We start from the raw sequence: 21,756 nt of genomic DNA on the forward strand, positions 1-21,756 counted from the left end.
AAGTGTGACTTAATGGAAAACACCCAAAAAATTGTGTAGGTGACCCCAAACTTTTGAACGGTAGTGAATTTTAGATTCTACAAAATAACCAGCTTTATGGGGCAGTCTTGAAGGAGTTCACAGAGGTTCCTGTTATGTTTGAGACCACCAGTTGTGTTGTTACAAAGGTTCATACAGAGTCTGACTCTCTCTACCTTTAAGGTGAGACTGAAAACACACCTCCTTTCATGGATCCTGGCATTTAAAGACTTTTAATTTAGTAGTAGTAGTTTTTCCTTACCCTGGTCGAGGGTCTAAGGACAGAGGATGTTACCAACCCTGTGAATTCCTGTGAGACAAACTATGTTTTGTAAACACTGGGCTATACAAATAAAAATTGATTGATTGAGTCTGGTTGGATGCGGTCAGCGTTTCATTGCCTCGTACCTGTGACAATGTGTGCAATCATGACAATAAAGTTGAATAAAGAGAGATTTATCAAGCGCTGAAGTTGTGATGGGAGTGTATGAAAGCCAAGTTATAAAAGGACAAAAGAAGATGCAACAAGAACTGTTTATTATCTCTTAGGGTAAGACCAAATAATACAAAAGTAATACACAAAAATGTATTCCTCATTTACTCCACTAGTGGGAGACACAGCCTCCTGAAATGCTTCATTCACCTAATTCGAGCATGTTCCTACTGAGAGTGTATATCAATGGCAAATATTTACCCCATCATTAAGTCATTATATATTCATATCTACTTATTTGTATAGTACATGATAAATACATATATCAAACAACATACGTCACATACGGGGGGAACACGGGGAGGTCGAGTGTGGAAATGACCGTCAAAGAAGCTTTGAAACAGGAATGTGAAGCAGAGAGTATGAGCTCATACTTCTCACTCATCAATAACGAGAGAAAACGTGCTTCTCTGTCCATCTTTGTGTGGAATATTACACTTCATTTGACTTTATTAAGAGAAGATGGTTGATTTTTGGGGTTGTATTTGTATTTATAACTACTGTATATGCATCTGCTGGTGAAAATGTCACACAATTTACGTAAAATTATACTAAGAGAAAAAAAGGCCCCCGTTCCTCTAATTCATAACTAAGTATGTGTGCATATTCGAGGCCTGCACAACAGGACCCCACTAATAACTCTACTGTTTAAATGTGTAATGTTAGTATTGCTACACTGTGATTCACACGGTGAAGGACTATGGAAGTAAATCTGTGCCATCTGAGTTTGAATTCGAATTTCTAACACTGAATTTTTTCGCATCGAAATTAGACTTAGAATTTTAAAAACCATCAAATTTCAAGCACTGTTTTTTTTTTTGCCATTCATTTTTTTTTTCAACGTTGAAATAAATTCAGTGTAAAAAAAATTCAATGTCTAAAAATATTCACTTGCAAAAATTCAGTCGCAAAAAATTCACTTGCAAAAACATCAGTTAATATCCGGGTCACCAGAGAGAAGCAATCGATCCCTGTCTCAATTCATCCAAGTATAATTTAAGTATCTCGAAGCAGAGCCAAGTCTCTTTTCTAAATATGGTCGTCCTAATTAAAGTCCAGTAACTTTTATCTGTTTAAAACATCATCTTTTTGCTACTGGTTTGTAATATCCTCATTTTTCTGTGCTGTTTGTGATGACAGGGTCGTCAGCATGATGACGTTTTGCAGTTAACCAGGCGCTTATTGCATTTACTCAGTTCGTCTGATAGACAACAAGGAGCAGCCAGTGGTGGCGCCACAAATCAAGTTATGAGGTTTAGTGTTAAACTATAATTCATGTATGGCCAATGGAGCGTACGTTGATTGGTGTTGGATGAATTGAGACAGGGATCGATTGCTTCTCTCTGGTGACCTGGATATTAACTGACGTTTTTGCAAGTGAATTTTTTGCGACTGAATTTTTGCAAGTGAATATTTTTACACTGAATTTATTTCAAAGTTGAAAAAAAATCAATGGCAAAAAAAAAAAAACTGTGCTTGAAATTTGATGGTTTTTAAAATTCAAAGTCTAATTTCGATGCAAAAAAATTCAGTGTTAGAAATTCGAATTCAAACTCAGATGGTACAGATTTACTTCCATAAAGGACGTCTGCACCGTCAGCAGGTAACCCAGCGCAAAACACTGATTCAAAATCATAGAATGAACAAAAACACCTTCAAAGAGAGACACAGTACACACATGTACTTCACACTCACACACACACACACACACACTTCAAAAAATACAACTGAAAAAACATATGAGGTTGATACAGAAAAAAGAACAAAGCAAATCAATGAACTATTAAATACCACATCATCACAATCAGACAAGACGACTCACAGGATCGGAAATAACGAGCATTCAAATACGTATCTTCACATCTGTTTCAAGTCTAATACTGTATATTTACTGCAATAACCAACTACGGAATCTTGAAGAGTTAAAATGACCAAAAAAAAAAGTGCTTTTTCACCTTTTAAGAAAGAAACATAAACATGTTGGGCCTCACAAGGTCGAAGGTACACACACACACACACACACAAATATTCTCTCTCTTTCGATATCACATCTTCAAGAAATGAGTGGCAATTTTTTGCAATTGTATATTCTATGTTCCTTTTATATACATGTCATATCACACCAACTCATGGAATAACACCAATAGCCACGAAATGACACACTGAGTGAGGCCGGAAAGTCCATTTAAGCATTTACATGAAGGGGTTCGAGGAAAAATGTTTTGCCTAAGTGGGGGGAAAATGTCCATCACTTCATACAACGATATGACAGCCAACAACGATGATTATTATAATATTTACTGTGTGTTCAACCTGCCAGAGTTTTGGTTTTCTCTCTCACTTGTAACGTGGACAGTTTTGATTTGGAATGTTTTATTATCCAAAGAACTGCAATCCTAAATACTTCGTGTGCTTCACTTCAAACGTGGAAAAGGTCGTTTCACTGCTCAACGCATAGGATAGTTGTGATGTAACCATACAAAAAAACAAGCGCCCCCCACCAAATAATGGTGAAACAGTGGTGAATAAAGGAGACAAAAGCCAGAAGACGTCGACGGTTTAAGGTCTTTAAAGGTAGAGTTTAAAACCGGCCGTCACAAATTTCCTGAGAAATGTCAAATAAAAAACAAAAGTGTGAATTAAAAATCAAATAAAAATCAGGTCATTAAAATGTGAACCATAAGAAATATTATAGGTAAATCTTTCCATATCCTTCACTTTTTGTCCCAGCAGAAATTGTCTCTCTAATTCATTGAATTCAGATTTCAGAATTTTTTAACATATAAGTTTAGTTTATGTAGACCAATATTCCCATCAAAATATATTCCTTAATGTACGTCCTACAACTTACCAATTTATAGGGACACATTTGGCAATGTATTCAGTGTTTTACTAAGATTTTTGGTAAATAAAGAGCGACTTTAACCAGACAGGAAGCAGAACATGAGCATTATGTGTTCCAATGTAAATGGAACGCAGCATCTGTCTGCTCCTTTACAGTTTTTCTTCTTCTAATAATAATAATATAATAATAATAATAATAAAGAGACGTTCAATGCTGCCCTCCACAGAAAAAAGCTTGTGAATACTGTAGCTACAGCTCTCTCTAATGAATTACTGATAAACATAGTATATGATTTGGGCAGTCATTGTGTCATTAGTTATTCATATTTATTGGTTAGCAGTAGTGTGATATAACTTGTCATGTAAATTGCACGTAATCCCATTGTGTTGAACTGTTCCTTTAACTGTGAATCTCTTCACGTACATTAACTACAGTAGTTCAAGCATTTAGTGACCTGATCGCTGAAGAAAAGTAAACACATATTTAACGCTTATAGTGTTGTAAATCCACCTGAATGAAGTCATGAAGCACAGGGGATTATTATCATTATTATGAGCTTTGCTCTATGTCTCCATTTAAACACAACTCACATTGACCAGCTAAAACTGAGCAGCATAAAATAAAAATTATAATAATAATAATGAACGATAATAAAAAAGGAACCTCAACTTCCTAATAACGAGCTAAACGAATTATTAACGCTTCCAAAAACATGACTTTTCTCTACATGAACTCATCCTACACATTATAATGAAGGGCACCTAATTCTGAATTGTGTTCTTAATTGATCCCTTTTATATCTCCCCCCCCCCTCCCTCCTTCCGTCCTACATTGGGTCGTCGTAGTTGTAGGTGGGAGCTGCTGAGTACTGGTTCTGGTTGGGCTGCTGGTTGGGCTGCTGCATGGCTCCCTGAGCGGCTCCCATGGCAGCCTGCTGAGCTGCCTCCTGGACGTGGGGATTCTTCCAGGCCCCAGTGGCCCACTCCTCTTGGGCCTTACCCAGGCTGCCACCACTGCCACGGTAGAAGTTATGAACCTGTGAGAGGGAGCACATGAGGTGTGGTAACTGACGACCAGCTTGTAGAGATGGGAAAAGTTCCTGGATTGAAGAGCGAGTTCAGGGTTTTTTGAAGTGTGGCTGCATGAGGTACACTTTTAAGGCCACATTATACTTCTCTGACTGCGTAATGCGTTATCCGTCTGCGTCACCACGTAGACCACTCGAGCCTTTATACTTCTGCGTCGTGGTGACGGATAGGCGCTGCAATTTCCCGCCCGATCAGTAGGGGTCGCTGCGCAAGGTTGTTGTGCTTTTGGCTACAGTGAGCAATGGCGTCCGAGGGAGAAAGACTGTTGTTGTTGAAACAGCGGCCGTTTGTCACTTTTCTGTGTCCCGGAACGCAGTTTTAAGATAATTTGAGGCGAGAAATTGGCCATTTAGAGTCTAAACATGTGCTGTGTGTGTTAAGATATGACGTATTTAGAGTTCGGCAGCGACGAAGTCTGCGGGGATCAGCTCCGCCCTCTGTGGACGCTCGGTGCTCACTGTGAGCCGGCACAGAGCAGCTTATCTCGGCCTGTTCCTGAGGACCAATCGCAGCTCTTGCCGTCTCCGTTGTCCCTTGACGGAGTGACGGACACTTAAAAAATATTCCGTGCAGCCGGAGACGACGCAGAGACTCTTCGACAGGTTCTGCGTCGACGCAGAGGACTCTGCGTAGCCTACGCAGAGCACTTTACGCAGGAGTATAAATTGGGCTTAGAAATAAGGGTTCCGAAAGGGTCCTTCTACCAGGGCTGAGGTTCTACCTGGAACCATTTGCTTCTGAAAAAATTTTTTTCAAGGGATCTTGGTAAAACTAATGGTTCCAGTAAGAACCATTTTGATCCAGAGAACCCTTTAAAACCCCTTTCCTGAATAAAGGGTTTTAAAAGGGTTCTTGGTGGAAGCTTTTTTTTATAAAGGTTCCACCTGGAGCCAAAAAGGGTTCTCCTATGAGGACAAGCCAAAGAACCTTATATGGTTCTACTTAGCACTTTTATTTGTATGTGTAGCACGCCACCATTTCTGCATATCATCCATAGATTGCAGACATGATCCCAGTGTTTTATAAATGATGTTCCCGTTTAAAGAACCTCATTGGACATCAGTGTGACTGACAGCTGCTATGAATTACCAAAACCTCAACAATGTGGAGGCTTCAGAACAGAGTTGAGATTCTTATGAGTGACGACACTTCTGGCTGAAATGCTGCACCTCCACAGTCCAGTCAGAGCGCTCAGGTCAGCTAACCAGCTACCTTTTTTCCGCCCAAAAACTAGCTAAATAGCAGAGGTGACAGCATTTTAAACCGTCTTTAAAAACCTACTATTACACCAATGGCGTTTGACACAGGTTGAGCTGAACTCCCATTGTTTTTGTTTGTTTGTTATGCTTTTATGTCTATTTCTATTTTTATTGATTTTATTGACGTCATTCTAGAAAAAAAAATCTGCAATTTCAGTTCATGGGTTCAATGTTAGCTCAGGGTTCTAGCGCGTAAAGCCTGTTATGCTAAAAAATTAATAATAAACACAAATTAGGAGCGCATAATGGCTTCTTGACGGCCATTTCCACTCAAAAATATACCTAAGGGTCCACATGTTGCACGTAAATGTCGATGCCGTGCCCATTTCCTTGTTGTTCATGTTCTTTGCTAGTGTTCGATCTGATCACGGCAGCATCAAAGCGCAGATATAACAACAAACGCATCTCGTCGTATTCGACGCCCACACATGACATCGCTCACGCTGACAAGTGATAAAAAATAGGTCTAGTGGAATATGTTCTTAATTATATGAACATCATCATCTTCCTGCTCCTAAACTGTTTTCTGATAAGTAGATGAATGCACTGTGTGAGTCACCTTTGTGAGGGCGATGAAGGAGAGCACGGCTACTGCAGTAAACATGATGGTGGGGATCAGCATCACCACAGCTGAGCCCACGTTAGTGCTGAAGAAGGTGATGGTAGCCAGCCAGCCACTGGGGGAGCAACAACAGGGATATCATCATCACACATGACAAAGCATTAATACGTGACGCAGTGTTGAAGCAACCAAAAACACAACAGTGGTTTTTACTATAAAGGTTTTCAAAGCTTTGTCAGTGAAAACAGCCGTCAGCTCCACGCAAAGTGAAAAACAAACACGCATACAAAGAAATATTCTATAGTGAATCTCGATCACTAAACCCCTACTTTTACACACTGTACCTTTACATTAATGTGGGCCAATGGCCTCACATGTAAAAAGTAATGCTTCATAGGGCTGGAAATAATGATTCTTTTCATAATGGATTAATCTGTCGATTATTTTCTCAATTTATCAAGTAATTGTTTGGTCCGTAATGTGTCAGAAAATGTTTTTTTAGAAAACGTTGATCAGTGTTTGTCAAACCTGGAAATGATAATGTTCTCGAATGTCAAAATGATTCACTTTTAACGATTTCTTTGTGATGTGGAGGAAAGAAATTAAGAAAATATTCACATTTAAGAAGCTAAAACAATCAGAAATCTTGGTTTAATCATGAAAAAAAAGCCTCAAACCGATTATCAAAATAGTTGACAATTCATTAAGTCGTCAATTAATAATCCATTAATTGAGCAAGTGTTTTCGGCTCTAATGCTTCATATTACTAATGCTACACTTTATATATTGTGTGCTGTGCATAAAAGAAGCCTCAGTGTCAAGTATAACGCAGTATAATACATGGATATTGTGTAAAAAATATTAGTAATCAGTATTTGTGCGTCAGGCTTTTCTACCTACAGATACAGTCAGGTGACACCTGAAAGAAAATCCATCAATGCAACTCAAAGTGCTTCACAGGATAAACACAACTGTTAAGTGTTAAAAGCAGCAATGGAGAAGTGAAGGAAGGAGAAGTGAGGAATAGAGGAAAAGAAGATAGGAAAGGAAGTGAGGAAACGCTATCATGGAACACACACACAAACAGCCGATAAAAGGGAAAACACTGCAGACTAAAATACTAAAGGGTGATTCTAAACAGGAGGTAAAAGAGAATTAAATGAAAAATGTCATTTAATAAGTGAACATGTACTTACCACACCCCCCAACCTGGAATGCCAACAGTCTGGATGATACTAATCACCACCTGGGCCATGAAGACGAAGAAGAACGCCATGAAGTTGAAAGAGCTGTCGGTCCTGCACAGAGAGAGAGAGAGAGAGAGAGAGAGAGAGAGAGAGAGAGAGAGAGAGAGAGAGAGAGAGAGATACTCGACATTATATTTGATGTGATTCAGCAGAAACAGCTGCAGTGAATGATCGGACGTGACTCCTCTTACTTACTTGAAGGCCTTGTAGATTGGCCTAAACCAACACACATAGGAGCAGGGGGTGAACAGGATGAGCCACAGGATGGCCATTCCAAAGTTGGTCGCTCCACCTCCTCCACACATCCACGCCAGGCAGCCGATCAGATTAACAGCTAGTGTGGCACTGTTCACTGTCAGCATCACAGACAGAGAAGAGAAACGACCCAAACGTCTTTTATTTAGTCATAATTCAGACTTATAAGTCAAGCTACATGTTAACATGTGCAATATCCATATCCTTATTTAATATCCTTATTTAATAGCTCAGCCTTGTTTCCTTACACTGTAAATACCATGTGCATACTGTGTATATTCTGCAGACCGGTTGTAATGTACATTCGGTAACGCTTTCTTTTACAGTCCCCTAATTACCTGGTATTTAGCTGGTAAATTCATGGTAACACTAAAGTGTTGCTAGGTAATTACCAAGGGTAATAAGATAAGTAAATACAGTGAAACAGTTGCCAAAATACTGGGTAATGCACGGTAATGTACTCGGTAAGTAAAGTAAAACTGTACTGTAAAAGAAAGCCAAGCTTGTTTCCATGTAATTACACACATTTTTAGGGTTAGGTTTGTTAGATTACCCCTTGGGTAAATAGCTAGTAATTAGGTACCTGCTTATTACCAGTTTATAACCCAATAATACACTTACATTTACCATAGTTTTGCCATAGTTTAGCTGTACATACCTTCTTATTAACAGCAGTAATAACACGCTATAATTAACTATATAGTTACCAGGTAAATGCCCAGTATTTTGGCAACAGTTTCACTGTATTTACTTTCTTATTACCATTGGTAATTACCTAGTAACACTTTGGTGTTACCATGAATTTACCAGGTAAATACCTGGTAATTAGGGGACTGTAAAAGAAAGCGTTACCGTACATTCTACATTCTATTTTTAAACCTATTTTTATAGTCAGTGTTAATATCTTTATATATTGTTCTTTATATATTCTATTTCTTTTTGGTAATGCATGTTTATTATTTATTATCCTTATTGTCTTTCTGCTGTAACACTGGAAATTTCCCCAATGCGGGACAAATAAAGGATCTTATCTTATCTTAACATAAACAGGAAGTATGATTTATTTAGCACATACTGCTCACAAAAAAACACTTTTAACCAGACTTACATTTCAAAAGGAAACAATGGCAAATAATGTCAATTTAGACGCATTATTTTAGGTTTTATATAAATTTACACAGATGGAAATGGCTCTGTGACATGAAGCAGTGTGACCAGTCAGTCTGGTCTCACTGCTTTACTGCAGCGACAGACGCTGGACAATCATAATATTTATGGCAAAACAGTGTGAGAGTCAGTAGCCGTGCATAGGTTAGTTACATCGTGTGTGAGCAACACAACGTGTGGTAAAAGGTAGTTTGCATAATATGGTTCTGTTGTGCAGGTCAGGAACACTCACAGATCCATAGGTAATAGAGCCTTTTGCACATGGTGCGACGCTGGTCTGGGATCTCATTGAAATCTTGGTAAAAACACGGCTTGAGGGGAATGAATCGAGGCAGAGGAGGAAAGTTGTTTTCTGGAATAGAAAGACACGGATTTCAGAAACGAGTTCAAGACGAGGCTGTTGTGGGAAAGGACACAATTAAGACGTTTCACGCGACAAAATCTCACCTGCCATGATGACCCGCTCGGCGTGTTCCTTCACTTCCAAACAGACGTCGATATCAGCTTTCCTTAAAAAACAAACCTGCAAACGACAGAGCAGATTCTTATAGGTGCAAACTCGGCATGCACACACACCGAATCAACACGTGATCTGATTTAAAGGTGCTGTCCGAGCATTAGAGCACATCATCGCAGATAGGACAACATGAAAATCTCACATCATGATTAATCTGAGCAAAATAATCACAATTCATGATATCACTGCAAAAAGCTTTAAATTATATATTTTCTTAGAAACCCCCACTATCATTTAGTTCGTATCCAAGATATTGTAGATGTTCACAAAAAAGAACGGAATCACATGATCTACTGTTACTAACATTATATATATATATATATATATATTTTTTTTTAAATCATTACTTTTACTTTATTTTCTGTATTAAAAACAACAATCTTAAATAGTAATAGGGGTGCGAATCACAGGGAACCTCACAATACGATACATGGTCCACGATACCAATATTATCACGATACAACAATTCTGTGATAATCAACATTATTGCGAGACAATTATACAACGATATATCTATATATATATATATATATATTACAAGTCTTATTAATAATTTCCCCCACTCACAATTATCTCGATAATGGAAATTCCCATTTTATTGTGAGTGAGTGCTTAGTCGTCACGATACGCGATATTATCGTGTACATATAGTCTCATCCATTCACTGTGAGCGCAGTGGAGACAAGTGTGGCCTAAAATAAGCAGAGCCCATGGGTGTAGCATAGGTGTTGACGGTCCGGCCACAAGGCTGCGCTGTGATATGATGGAGCTGTTTTATTTTTCTTTGCACCATAAAGGTTGGATCTCGACGGTGTTATGTAAAAACATTTTTTTCCCCAGATTATTTCACCACATTTTAAAGCCCCCTGATGGTGAATGTGGAGCATTTTTAGCCTTTAGCTGTGAAGGACATATTTACGCCTTATACAGCGAAATCTACTGACACACACACACACACACACACACACACACACGGGGAATGAAACGTAAATCACACAGGTCTGTGATGATTTCACGTATTATGATCGTGAGAGTGTTTTTAAATGAGCGGATGTCAGTGATGCTGCAGCAGCAGGACACACACACGCACACACACACACGCACACACACACAGGCGATGGAGAAGCGTCCTTCAGCCTGTGCGCTACGACACACATCTGTCTGTGCCTCGCCTTCATCATCCACACAGACCAAGGCAAAGACACACAACGATGATTTTAAACCGGAGTCACGTTTTTACACAGTAATAATAATAATGACATAATAATATAATAATAATAATAATAATAACCCTAAAGCCTCAGTCGTCGGCCCTGGGCGCGCTGTGATTGAATGAAAATGCAGCGATTGAAACGCCTTACCCACCTGATCGGTGCGTGAACGTCGCTAGAATCCCTCTGTTCGTTTAAAGACCATCATACGGATTAATAATCTGTTTTTAAAGCAAGCGCTGCAGGAAGTAAACAACGCCGAGATTTAGCGAGACGAAGAACCGTCGTTTATTCCTCAAATGATGGGGCGAGCGGAGTAACAGAAGGTCACGTGACGTGAGGTCTTTTCTTTACGCACATAGCCAAGGGTTGCCAGGTCTGCGTGACAATCGCAGACCGCTGATCGTTTCAAAGAAACCAGAGCAAAACTCACTCACATTTTAGGGTGAGTGACTGGAATCGCATGCAACAGACTCTATAGCTATCTTAAGATAGATGATTTATCATGATTTATCTAAAAAGATAAATCATTGTATTATAACTGATACAACTGGCCATAAAATCCTCCTAATATGTCACAGAGAATCAGGAATAATATTCATATAACAATGAACTCACCAACAACAACAGTACAGACAAAATATTCACATTAAAAAAAAATATTTTGCGGACTGCAAATCATCTTTATGTTTTAAAATCATGTTTTGGCATGTGGCGCCACCTACCGCCACGTACCAATCATTGCAGTCAGTAGAGTCTCAGCTGCCGAGCAACCACGGGTTGCCAGTTACGTCTGGAGCTACAATGGCGGTAAAAACTAAACCTAAAAGACCTCGATATTGTGTAGTAACCTTTTTTGGCCACATTCTTACACATGGTGCCTTTAAAGTTGATATTATTATAATTCTTTATCATAAATCTCTAAAATAAATGACATTGTAGTTCAATAAACGTAAATGTCATCACTGCACTGATTCAGAGCACCTATAGCCACAGGTGTAGTAAGTAAAAGTACAAGTACCATAACTGAAAACAACTTTCACCCATAAGAAAACCGCTTGAGTACAAGTAAAGTACAACGTATCCACCGCCTCTGCGCTCGGCCCCGCCCCTACCTCTCATCTTCGTTGTTCTTTTATCATTCCAGATAATCCTTTGATGATTAATGATATTTCTATTTCTATTTGTACGTAATAACGTGTAACACGAGGAACATCAAAGTAACAAAGTAAAGGTATGTTTTTTTAACTTTTAAATGTAGTCGAGTGAAAGTAAAAGTCATGATAAACAAATTCAAGTACAGATCCTCAAAAAAAACAAAAAACTTATTGAATTGAAATATGTCTCTGTGAGTGTGATGTGATGAACACTTGATGCACAAACCAATCTTTTCTTTTCTTTTCATGTCCTCTTATAGTTTTCCTCCTCCAGCCCCGAATCACATTAAGTTATTGTTTATGTCATATATGCATTTACTGTGAACATTTACATTTACATTTAGGGCATTTGGCAGACGCTTTTATCCAAAGCGACTTACAATAAGTACATTTGTCACAAGAAAGGAACTTTCCATAAGTGCTGTGATACAAGTGCTGAAGGTAGGAACCTATTAGTACTTTAGGTTAGTGCTATGTAGGGTCGACGTGAAGTCTGAACAAGTGAGTCTTGAGTCTTTTGCGAAAGATGGCGAGCGAATCTGCTGTCCTGACGTTGGTCGGAAGTTCGTTCCACCACTGAGGTGCCAGAGCAGAAAAGAGTCGGGACTTCGTTGAGCGGCCTTTGTTTGCTCTCAGGGATGGCGGTACCAGACGGCCGGCTGAGGTAGTAGAGCGAAGTGCTCGAGCTGGGGTGTGTGGTCTGATCAGTGTTTGGAGGTAGACTGGTGTGGTTCGGTTGATGGCCTTGAAGGCCAGCACCATGGTCTTAAATCTAATGCGGGCCGCTACAGGAAGCCAGTGGAGGTCACGGAGGAGGGGGGGGTCACATGGGAGAATTTGGGTAGATTGAAAACGAGGCGCACTGCAGCGTTCTGGATACGTTGCAACGGTTTAGTCGCAGAGGCCAGGGAGTCCAGCCAATAGCGAGTTGCAGTAGTCGAGGCGGGAGAGGACCAGGGATTGAACCAGGAGTTGCGTTGCTTCCGTTGCGAGGAGGGGCCGGATCCTTCAGATGTTGTAGAGCATGGGTGTCAAACTCTGGCCCGCGGGCCAAATTTGGCCCGCCGTGTAATTTCATTTGGCCCTTGAGGCAATATCAAATTATCATTAGAGCTGGCCCGCCGGTATTATACAGCGGCAATCTCGCTGAGTTTTGATTTGGTGACTTTGATGGTCAGTATAGCGGTATTTTCAAATTTATTAGCTTGTGGAAAAAGTTAATGTTGATATTTACCTCACAAGGCTGCAAATAGAAAAGAGGCATTACATTTTTTATTAAATTTTATTTGATATGCCATTGATATTTTTTAATTATTATTATTATTATTTGAAACTCGATTTTGCATGTCACTATAAAGTTTTACAAGCCTTGCTTGTTCAATATTCAATGCAAAACTTGTTTGGGTCCCTATTAAAAGGTTAATTTGTTCAACTTTGGCCCGCGGCTTTGTTCAGTTTTAAATTTTGGCCCACTCTGTATTTGAGTTTGACACCCCTGTTGTAGAGGGCAAATCTGCAGGATCGGGCTACCGCGATGATGTTGGGGGTGCAGGAAAGTCAGTCGTCGAGGATTACACCCAGATTTTTAACAGACTGAACAACATAGTCTGCTCATCTCAGCGTTTCAGAGGGAGCCAAATTTTCACGGAAAACACAGCGGACCTGGCAACCCTGCACATGCCTTTACGCTGGGATGGATGTACCCGCCCGCGTGGAACTGGGGCCCCTGGAAAAAAAGAGAGATAGGATTTGTTGCTGGTTTGAATCTGAATACGTGTTTTCACCAAGCTCCGCCCCCTCAGTGATACTGTGTCCACTGTGCTGAAAGTAACAGTCAGATATAACATGCTAAATATCACACCAGAGACACACAAAAACAAGCTTAATCCAGATTTGTTTAACACGAACATATTGTAATGTAATATTGACAATACGATGTGGAGTGGAGTCCTACGGAGTGAATGTTGCGTTCTTTTATCCTCAAAATGTTAAGTATCGGCTCAATGGCAAACGCTTGCTTGAGAGATAACGTGCACTTTGACGTTTTTGACACGTTTCTGTAACTCGTGTATTTACACACTGACTTTCAACAACGTATTCATATCCCTTGTGTGTGTGCTCGTGTACACACCTGCGCGAAAAAAACATTTCCGATTTTTTTTTACGGCACCTGAACGCATCAGTGCTGCAGCTGAGCTCTCCGTAGCGTTTCCTGTGGTGTTATGAGTTGAGCTAAACTAAAGGTAACGACAAATACTCGTATAAAACTTTCATTTCTTTCAGGTGAAACGTGCCTCGCGTGTGTCAGTGAAACAGTCAGTATCACACGGTTTTACAATAGAGTGTGTATTTTGTTTTCGGCGACGTTACTCAGCGAATGATAGGCCAGCTGTGCACTTGTTGTAGCTAATGTTAGCATAACATCAACCCTCGTCGTGTTCACCAGTGGACGGACACATAACTGACGTTTGCGAACGTTATACGTGTCACACACGGTCCTCACTCATCACATTCACAATTCTCGAAGTTACATTTGACTTCACTGACTTTTACTGGGGCTTTTTATGGTACGTTGTACTGTAAATGTACTGTAAAGCTGCGGTTCTGCAGCATATCGAAAGGTAATGATGGTTAACACTGCGAATTGACACACATAATTCATTTATGTCTTATGCAAAAATATCAACCACTATTTCATACACAGTATATTTTAAATTTTCCAGTCAGTAGTTACCCAGAGCAGGAAATGTGATATATATTATTATATTGTATTATTATATAAACTAACTTGGATATTGCGGTACTGATATGATTTGCGATAAATAATGTATACATGTATAATTGTCAACGTTTTTCTACTAAGAGAGTTTTCTTTCCATTCTAACAGTATGGTATTATTGACTAACATGAACAGGTAGGTACTTTATTTAGTAGGGAAATTGCTGTGTACAGTGACTATGGCACAAGTACATACAAACAACCTAAATCAGGATATACTGTAAATCAGAGGTTGTATAGTCTGTCTTTTATTTACAGATTAATTTTGCATCATGGATATTTTTGTTTAGTGTGAACTACATATTGTTCCATTTCAAAATAAAGACTTATTTTGAAAGTCTTTCAGTAGTGTGCTCGGCTGCCGTAATGTATTGAGAGAAAAATGGTGGAATATAATAAACAAACACACTTGTCTACCTTCATGTTACGTACGTGCAGAAATAACATTCTACAGTTATAGGATTTCAATCTGCCTGTGTCATATGGACAGTATATGTATCTTATATGAACATTGAATGCATTGATATTGCAATGACTGCACATTTTCAATATATTGTTCAGCGCTAAGCAAATGCACCTCGATAATTTGTGCTGTTTTAAAGGCAATGACTGGTAATCGTTTTATTTTGTTTACTTCACCTGTGTAATAGGTATCTAGTCATATTTAGGGTCTGAGCACGAAGACAGACAAAACAAAGCAACTGGGCGTGTACGTGATTTAATAACATCCATCAGTAGTTTAATTTCCCCAACATTTTTTCGTTAACTGGAATTATATGCATATATATATAAAACAAGGTGAAGTGCATATAGTATGTTGTCCTGAGGTGTTCATCATGCTCTTCACGTCATATTTAATGTGTAGCCTCTGTTTGCAGTGCTGGGAATGCAGCCTCCGCTCCCACCTGAAGCCGTCAGAGAGCTGGTGTGCTCCTGTCTGCACAGAGACCCGGTGGCAGCAGACCTTCGCTGCAGCCTGTTTGTCGCTGCTGCACAGAACTACAAGAGAGACTCGTTGCTCAGACCGTTCCCGCCAAGATACATAAGCGGTGGCAATAAGGACTTTGAGGAGCTGGTAGGAGATTTCAAGAGATAACGGCATTTATTATAACAACTTTGATTTGAAATACAATTGCAATAGCTTTTTTACTGAGGCAGCACAAGCACACAGTGAGATTGTGGTGACATGAAACACATTCACTTGATGGCAGTGCTGTGCTGTGTGAATGTGAAGAAAGACTATGAAAGCGAAAATATGAAACTGGCACTTTGAATGATTTAAGAGGTAGATAAGTCAAGCAGTTGGAAGAAGACCACTTCACAATAGAAGAGAACAACACCTCAGTAATACTTTATTTGACACATTTGTGACAATGTCATAAATATCATGTACTATCTCAATAATGTGATGTTGACATCAGTGCAGAGATGATGACTCAGACAGAGCACACTGAGAGTAAGAATGTATTACAGACAGGTTTGTTCTCCAGGCATTGTAATATAACAACGGTGATGTTGTTCTATAGTTGGCAGATGTGAAGTCATTGCCTGGTGTGAGAGAGTTGGTGAGACTGAGACCTGGAGAGGGAGATCATCACCTGGCTCTCACCCACTGGATTCTCTCCTCAAACAGCTTTGCTGTGAAGACACTACAGAAAGAAGAGGTACGACACAAAATCTACAAATACGGGTTGTCATATTGTTGATATTTTTTTTCCTTAATCAAAAGAAGTGCAACCAGCTTGAAGTAACACACTGTCTACTTCAGAAATGACAGCGTCTGTATTTTGCAGGAGTTCCAGTTTAGTTACATTGGGGGCAGATGAATGAACCAGGCTGCCGTGTTAACCAATGCAAATAGTGTTAAATAAAACAGACAGAGTGACTCTGTGAAACAGAAGCAGCAGTATTATTTCTCACTGTCTCTCACCAGCTTCAACGTGGTGCAGGAGACAGTGTGTCACCGATCATCAGGTGTTTTAGTAGTTGATCATATGTGACACCAGTTGTTCCCCCCCCAGCTCTGACACGCAATGAATATGCAATAAAAAAATGAATTAAGCTTAACTGCCATTAATGCATTTTGATTCTCCACCAGTTTGCCAGACTTTGCAACCTGACAGAAAATGAAGGGATTTCAGCTCCTGTTCCAGACTTCCTCTTTGAGCTGGAGTACGGCGATCTGCTGAATGCCAGGTTTGAGAGGACGAGGGCTGGAAGCGATGTCTTTTACGCGTTCCACGGGAGTCGCCTGGAGAACTTTCACTCCATCGTTTATAATGGGTTGCACTGTCACCTTAACAAGGTCAGCTGCAGGTGGATTTTGGACACGTCTGGTTGTTTCTGACTAGAGTGGAAAAACGTATCTTTTCATCGCATTTTCTTTATTGCATGTGTAGAACTCTGTGTTTGGAGAGGGAACCTACCTCACCAGTGACCTCAGCATGGCTGTCCTCTACAGCCCCCACAGCAGCGGCTGGTCAGAAAGTCTCCTGGGTCCACTGCTCAGCTGCGTTGCCTTGTGTGAAGTCATCGATCACCCGGATGTCAAGTGCCAGGTGAAGAAAAAAGGTGTGTGGCCCACGTGAGGATATAGGATATAAAGTGTTTGATTCTTTAGACATAAATCTGCTGCTTATTTAAAACGACTCATTTCTCACATTTAGATTCTGAAATCGTTGACCGTCAGCGTTCCAGGGCGAGGAACAGTGAAGGGGGGGACGTTCCACAGAAATACTTTGTAGTCACCAACAATCAGCTCCTGAGAGTCAAGTACCTGCTCGTTTACTCTCAGAAAAGACACCTGTCCAGGTAAGGACCATGAAATACAGGATTATACTGTAGGACAGGGCTATTCATCTAACATTTCCAGAGGGCCAGCTTTTCAGAAAGCTGTCCAGCCAGTGGGCCGGTCAACCCCTGTACTAATATTTCATGTTGCATGTACAGTAAACGGATACAAATAGATACAAAATGTTATAAATTATTTAGCACATATTTATTGAAATGGCTACTAGTTTTGTGCAAAAAAGGTAAGTAACAAAACCACCAACATTCAGGTACAATACAATTTGCGTATAGTGCAAAAAGTTTACAGTTACACCAACATTTGGGTATAACAGACACAATTGGCTCTTACAAAATTAGAGGTAACAATATGAACAACATTAAGGTGCAATGGCCACAAAAGGATATTTGCAGAAATATAAGTAAAAGTACCAATAATATTCAGGTTCAATTGCTTGCACTTGGCTCTTAGAGCAAAACATAAAAGTTACAGTACCAAGACGCAGGTACCGCTACAGTTGGCTCATATTGCAAAATATTCAGGTACATACATAGGCTGCCTACAATTACAGCTGTACTAGTATTTGCCAAAAAGGGACACAAAGTATCACAAAGTGTTGCAAAGTGCCAGAAATAGGCGAAGCTACATTTTTATGAGCTTTTTAACAATACATTTATTTATGGGTTAACGGGCCGCGGGCCAGTCCAAATTGCTTGAAGGGCCAGTTCTGGCCCCCGGGCCTTAAGTTGAATAGCCTTGCTGTAGGAGTTATTAGGGATGGGACACTATGCAAATTTCCTATCAGGATTATCCTGACCAAGTATTTGTGATTGACTATATTATTGTGACAAATGTAAGAATATACTTTGATATATAGTTTTAGATTCTTAAAGATAAATGTGCAGATCTTCCTGTCCTTATTGGTCCAGTTGTCTGAAAAACAGCAAGCATTAGTGATGCAAACAGAAATGTGTTGTTAAATGTGTTATTAAAGGTTGTCATGAGTGAAGTCATTGAAGACTGTTCCATGTCACAGGTCATACATCATGTTAAGACTAAGTACAGCAACACGACTCTATGCTACATCAGTAATGTCTCTTCCAGGCAAATATTCAAAGCAGCCGGGGGTTTAAAGATGTGCTGTTCATGCTCTTGTGAAGAAGCACAAAGAAACAGGCAACACTGAGGAGAGTAGACCCTAACCATGACCACCATCAGCCAAGGAAATGCTTATGTTCCTTTGAAATCTGCAGATGTCCAGCAGTGCCATGAGCTCAGAACTGAAGCTCAGAAACCTGTAAGACCCAAGTACACCCATCCACTGTCTGGAAAAGTCTGGCCAGAAGTGGTCTTCATGGAAGAAATGTGGCCAAAAATGTGTACCACTGACGTGGAAACGTGTCCAAGCGACTCAACGATGCATGAAATATTTGGCTGTAGCAGAAGGCAGAAAATAATGACTCTCTGCCGGTAACATTGAAGCATGGTGATGGTTCCTTTCAAGTGTGGAGCTGCATTTCTGAAAATGGAGTTGAGGATTTGGTCAGGATGGTTTCCATTATGCTGAGAAATACAAGCATATACAGATCTATCATTCAATACAATCAGGGAGGCGTCTGATTGGCCCCAAATGTATTCTGAAGAACACAGAGACCTGGATGATACTGTATAGTACACACAGAGTCCTGATCTCAACACCATCAAGTGTCTGATGACATGAAGATACAGAATGATGTAAGCAAGCCTACGTACACACAAGATCTGTGATGTTTGGAACAATCTGCATTTTGTAAAAATTATGATTAGAAATCATATTTGTGAAAGCATTCTGACATTACAGCATTTTCCACACCTGTTAAAGTACTGTATAATTTCCCTTCCATATTCTGTTCATGATATATAGTATATGACTGTTATTTTAACTGAATTTTTAAAAACCAGCCTGTACTGTGTTTTCCCTTCAGACATTCCCAAAGCTCCTCCTGGTTCATGCGTCACCATTTTGCCGTGATGATGAGTCTCTACCTTCTGCTGCTCGTCGTCCTCGGTGCCTTCAACTCCACCACCTTCTTATCCTTCTGGAACAAACTGTTCAGGTGATGAGACAACAGCACTCATGGCCTGGATGTGCGTTATCCACTGTGCCTTCCATTACACAGACGGGGACTGGAGGCCTGAGCAAAGTTGCACCTTTATACTGTTTTCCCTTTAGAATGCTCTTTAACTAAGTTGTTCACATGGCAAGACATCATATCTGATCAAATAGCAGCACCTTCAGAGCTGCTGGAGTTCAAATTCTGTTGAAATATGTAATAATAATAACAATAAGACCATTCTGCATTTTAAGAATGTTATGCAATGTTCAATCTGTAAATTGTTTTATTAAGTAAAGATTCAGTTTTATAGAAAAACTCTGCTGCTGCGTGTTTTTAAGTTTCATAAACTCAAACAGTTTATGTTACTGTCTTATTTTTAAACACTTCCTGCTCATTTATTGAGTCAGAATCCGCTTTATTGTCCAAGAACTGTATGTCAACATGCATAGACTTTGACTATTGACAGTATGGACAGAAGAAAAACAACAAAATGCCCAAAACCTACTGCTAATTTTTCTAATTTCAGACATTTACATAAAGAAAATCTTAATTAAATCTGTGAATTATTTTGAAAGCAACAGGTATTTCTGTTTTTGACTTATTAACTTGGTATTTTCCAGTTAAATTAAATAGATTTTAAATAATAAGCCTGTTAAAGATCTTTAATATTGCACACTATCCAAACTTACTGAGAATAATTGTGTAACGATCTTTGCAGCTGCTTGTCGTCCACGTTGAAGGCCACTCTTTCATACTTATCTGTCACACTTTTCTATTGTTAACTGGGGTTTGTGTTGCGTTCAGACTTTAACATTGGGCTCGCTGCCTGCGACAGAGGCACATTTATTACTGCTGGCACTCAGACAGTCCTTTTGTTATCCTTTGGTTTTTATCAGTAAAAACAAGTGAGACGGATATATGGGGATTGATAACAGAGGCGGCCTGCTTTGGTGACGGATCCTATCGTTATATTGGATACCTGATACGCTGATGTGTATACACACAAGTGTAAGAGCGCACTCCTACTTCTTAAGGAAGATCATTTAATAAAGCTTTTTTGGTTATTGGTTATTTGTTATTAATATGTGGCAGCATTTTAAAATTATATTTTATTATTTCACCAAACAAGAAAATATGTCCGTTCAATTAACAGCACTTTCTTGGTGCTTAAAAGAACATTTATATAAACAACTATATAACTAATATTCCCTTCTCTTGCATGTTCACCTGTTTCCATTATAAACAGGTCAAACTAGGAGCTGCGCCGTCCTTTTCCCCCAGCTTATTAATTAAATACTGTATTTTTTTTTACTGATGCACCTGACTCACCTGAGTAAAGATGAAAGAAAACGCAGGCCTATTGTTTTGTATTAAAACCAATTCCGTCTTGCGAAACCTCTCAGATAAAAAAGCTTCTCCTCCCCAGAAATGTCTCACTTTTGAAGGACACCGAACAAATTGCCCATTGTTGGTCCACACTTTATTCCCTTTCTGTACACACGTCATTATTGCTGCCTCATAAACTGTCTGTTATTCAATAACCATCATCTGTCAGGGGGGCAGCGATGGCAGAGGGGACTCATGTGAACCAGACAATGTCTGAAGATCTGGAACGAGACACGGCTGCAGACTGATTTCACTCAGTCTCAGTCACTGTACTGTTGTTGTTGGCCTATCCACATCACATTAGTGCTTCGTTATTTACCATTAATTGCTAATAACCTATTAAAGGTTATTGTGAGAATGAGGAAACATGTTAAAACACTAATAACAACACTGGTGCAGCCAGAATATTTACAAATAAATTTGAATTTGCGGGCCCCAAGCTGTTCATGTATTGGTCTGTGCACCACCCACCACCACCTGCCCAATAACAGCGCTTTAACACACAGGAAGTGAGTGAGCAGAAAAACCGAAAAAGCCTCGGCACCCCTCTCAAAAACATCTAGCTCCACCCTTCCTGTACCAGTACTCTTGGATCAAAAATGTAATTTTGGGACTGTTTATTTAGGTACTTTTCCCAATGGAAACGCTAAAACACAGGTACTGTACCAAACTGTTCCCCTCAGTGGAAACATACAATAAAATAGGAAACAAAAGATGCTCATTGGTTAACCTGTTGATCACATGAATCCTAGTGAACTTGCATAAAACAGTTTCAGAGGAGAACTTAGTCTTGCAGCCACACAAGCATGAACATGTGGACTGTTGTGGAAATTCTCTGCTGCTGGTGAAGAATGAAATAGAGACTTCTGCCGGCCGTTTTATTTTTATT

General features: G+C 39.6%; 2 protein-coding genes across 2 annotated transcripts; one reads left to right on the plus strand and one right to left on the minus strand.

The window, feature by feature from the left end:
* Positions 1 to 4,182: 4,182 nt before the first annotated feature.
* scamp5a (secretory carrier membrane protein 5a) lies at positions 4,183 to 12,581 on the minus strand (the record flags this gene model as incomplete). The annotated part of the gene is made up of 7 exons (XM_083893660.1): positions 4,183 to 4,392; positions 6,263 to 6,380; positions 7,462 to 7,563; positions 7,708 to 7,864; positions 9,167 to 9,286; positions 9,382 to 9,457; positions 12,468 to 12,581. The coding sequence occupies 7 exons, from the start codon at positions 12,579 to 12,581 to the stop codon at positions 4,183 to 4,185; spliced, it is 897 nt and encodes a 298-aa protein (XP_083749786.1).
* A 1,439-nt stretch (positions 12,582 to 14,020) lies between these two features.
* On the plus strand, positions 14,021 to 19,596 carry parp16 (poly (ADP-ribose) polymerase family, member 16). Its single transcript, XM_083893250.1, has 7 exons — positions 14,021 to 14,062; positions 15,476 to 15,672; positions 16,124 to 16,261; positions 16,696 to 16,902; positions 16,997 to 17,168; positions 17,264 to 17,408; positions 19,350 to 19,596. Exons 2-7 carry the CDS (start codon positions 15,484 to 15,486, stop codon positions 19,483 to 19,485), a joined length of 987 nt encoding a protein of 328 aa, XP_083749376.1. The 5' UTR covers positions 14,021 to 14,062; positions 15,476 to 15,483; the 3' UTR covers positions 19,486 to 19,596.
* Positions 19,597 to 21,756: the final 2,160 nt, after the last annotated feature.

This window comes from Microchirus variegatus (assembly GCF_963457635.1).
Source record: "Microchirus variegatus genome assembly, chromosome: 8".
In the NCBI taxonomy this organism is placed as follows: Eukaryota; Metazoa; Chordata; class Actinopteri; order Pleuronectiformes; family Soleidae; genus Microchirus; species Microchirus variegatus.

Excerpts from the sequence above, each read along its gene's own strand:
- parp16 (XM_083893250.1), top strand. The coding sequence starts at position 15,484 with ATGCAGCCTCCGCTCCCACCTGAAGCCGTCAGAGAGCTGGTGTGCTCC. Across the intron at positions 15,673-16,123 it reads ATAAGGACTTTGAGGAGCTG|TTGGCAGATGTGAAGTCATT; the intron begins GTAGGAGATTTC and ends GTTGTTCTATAG. Across the intron at positions 16,903-16,996 it reads TGCACTGTCACCTTAACAAG|AACTCTGTGTTTGGAGAGGG; the intron begins GTCAGCTGCAGG and ends TTGCATGTGTAG.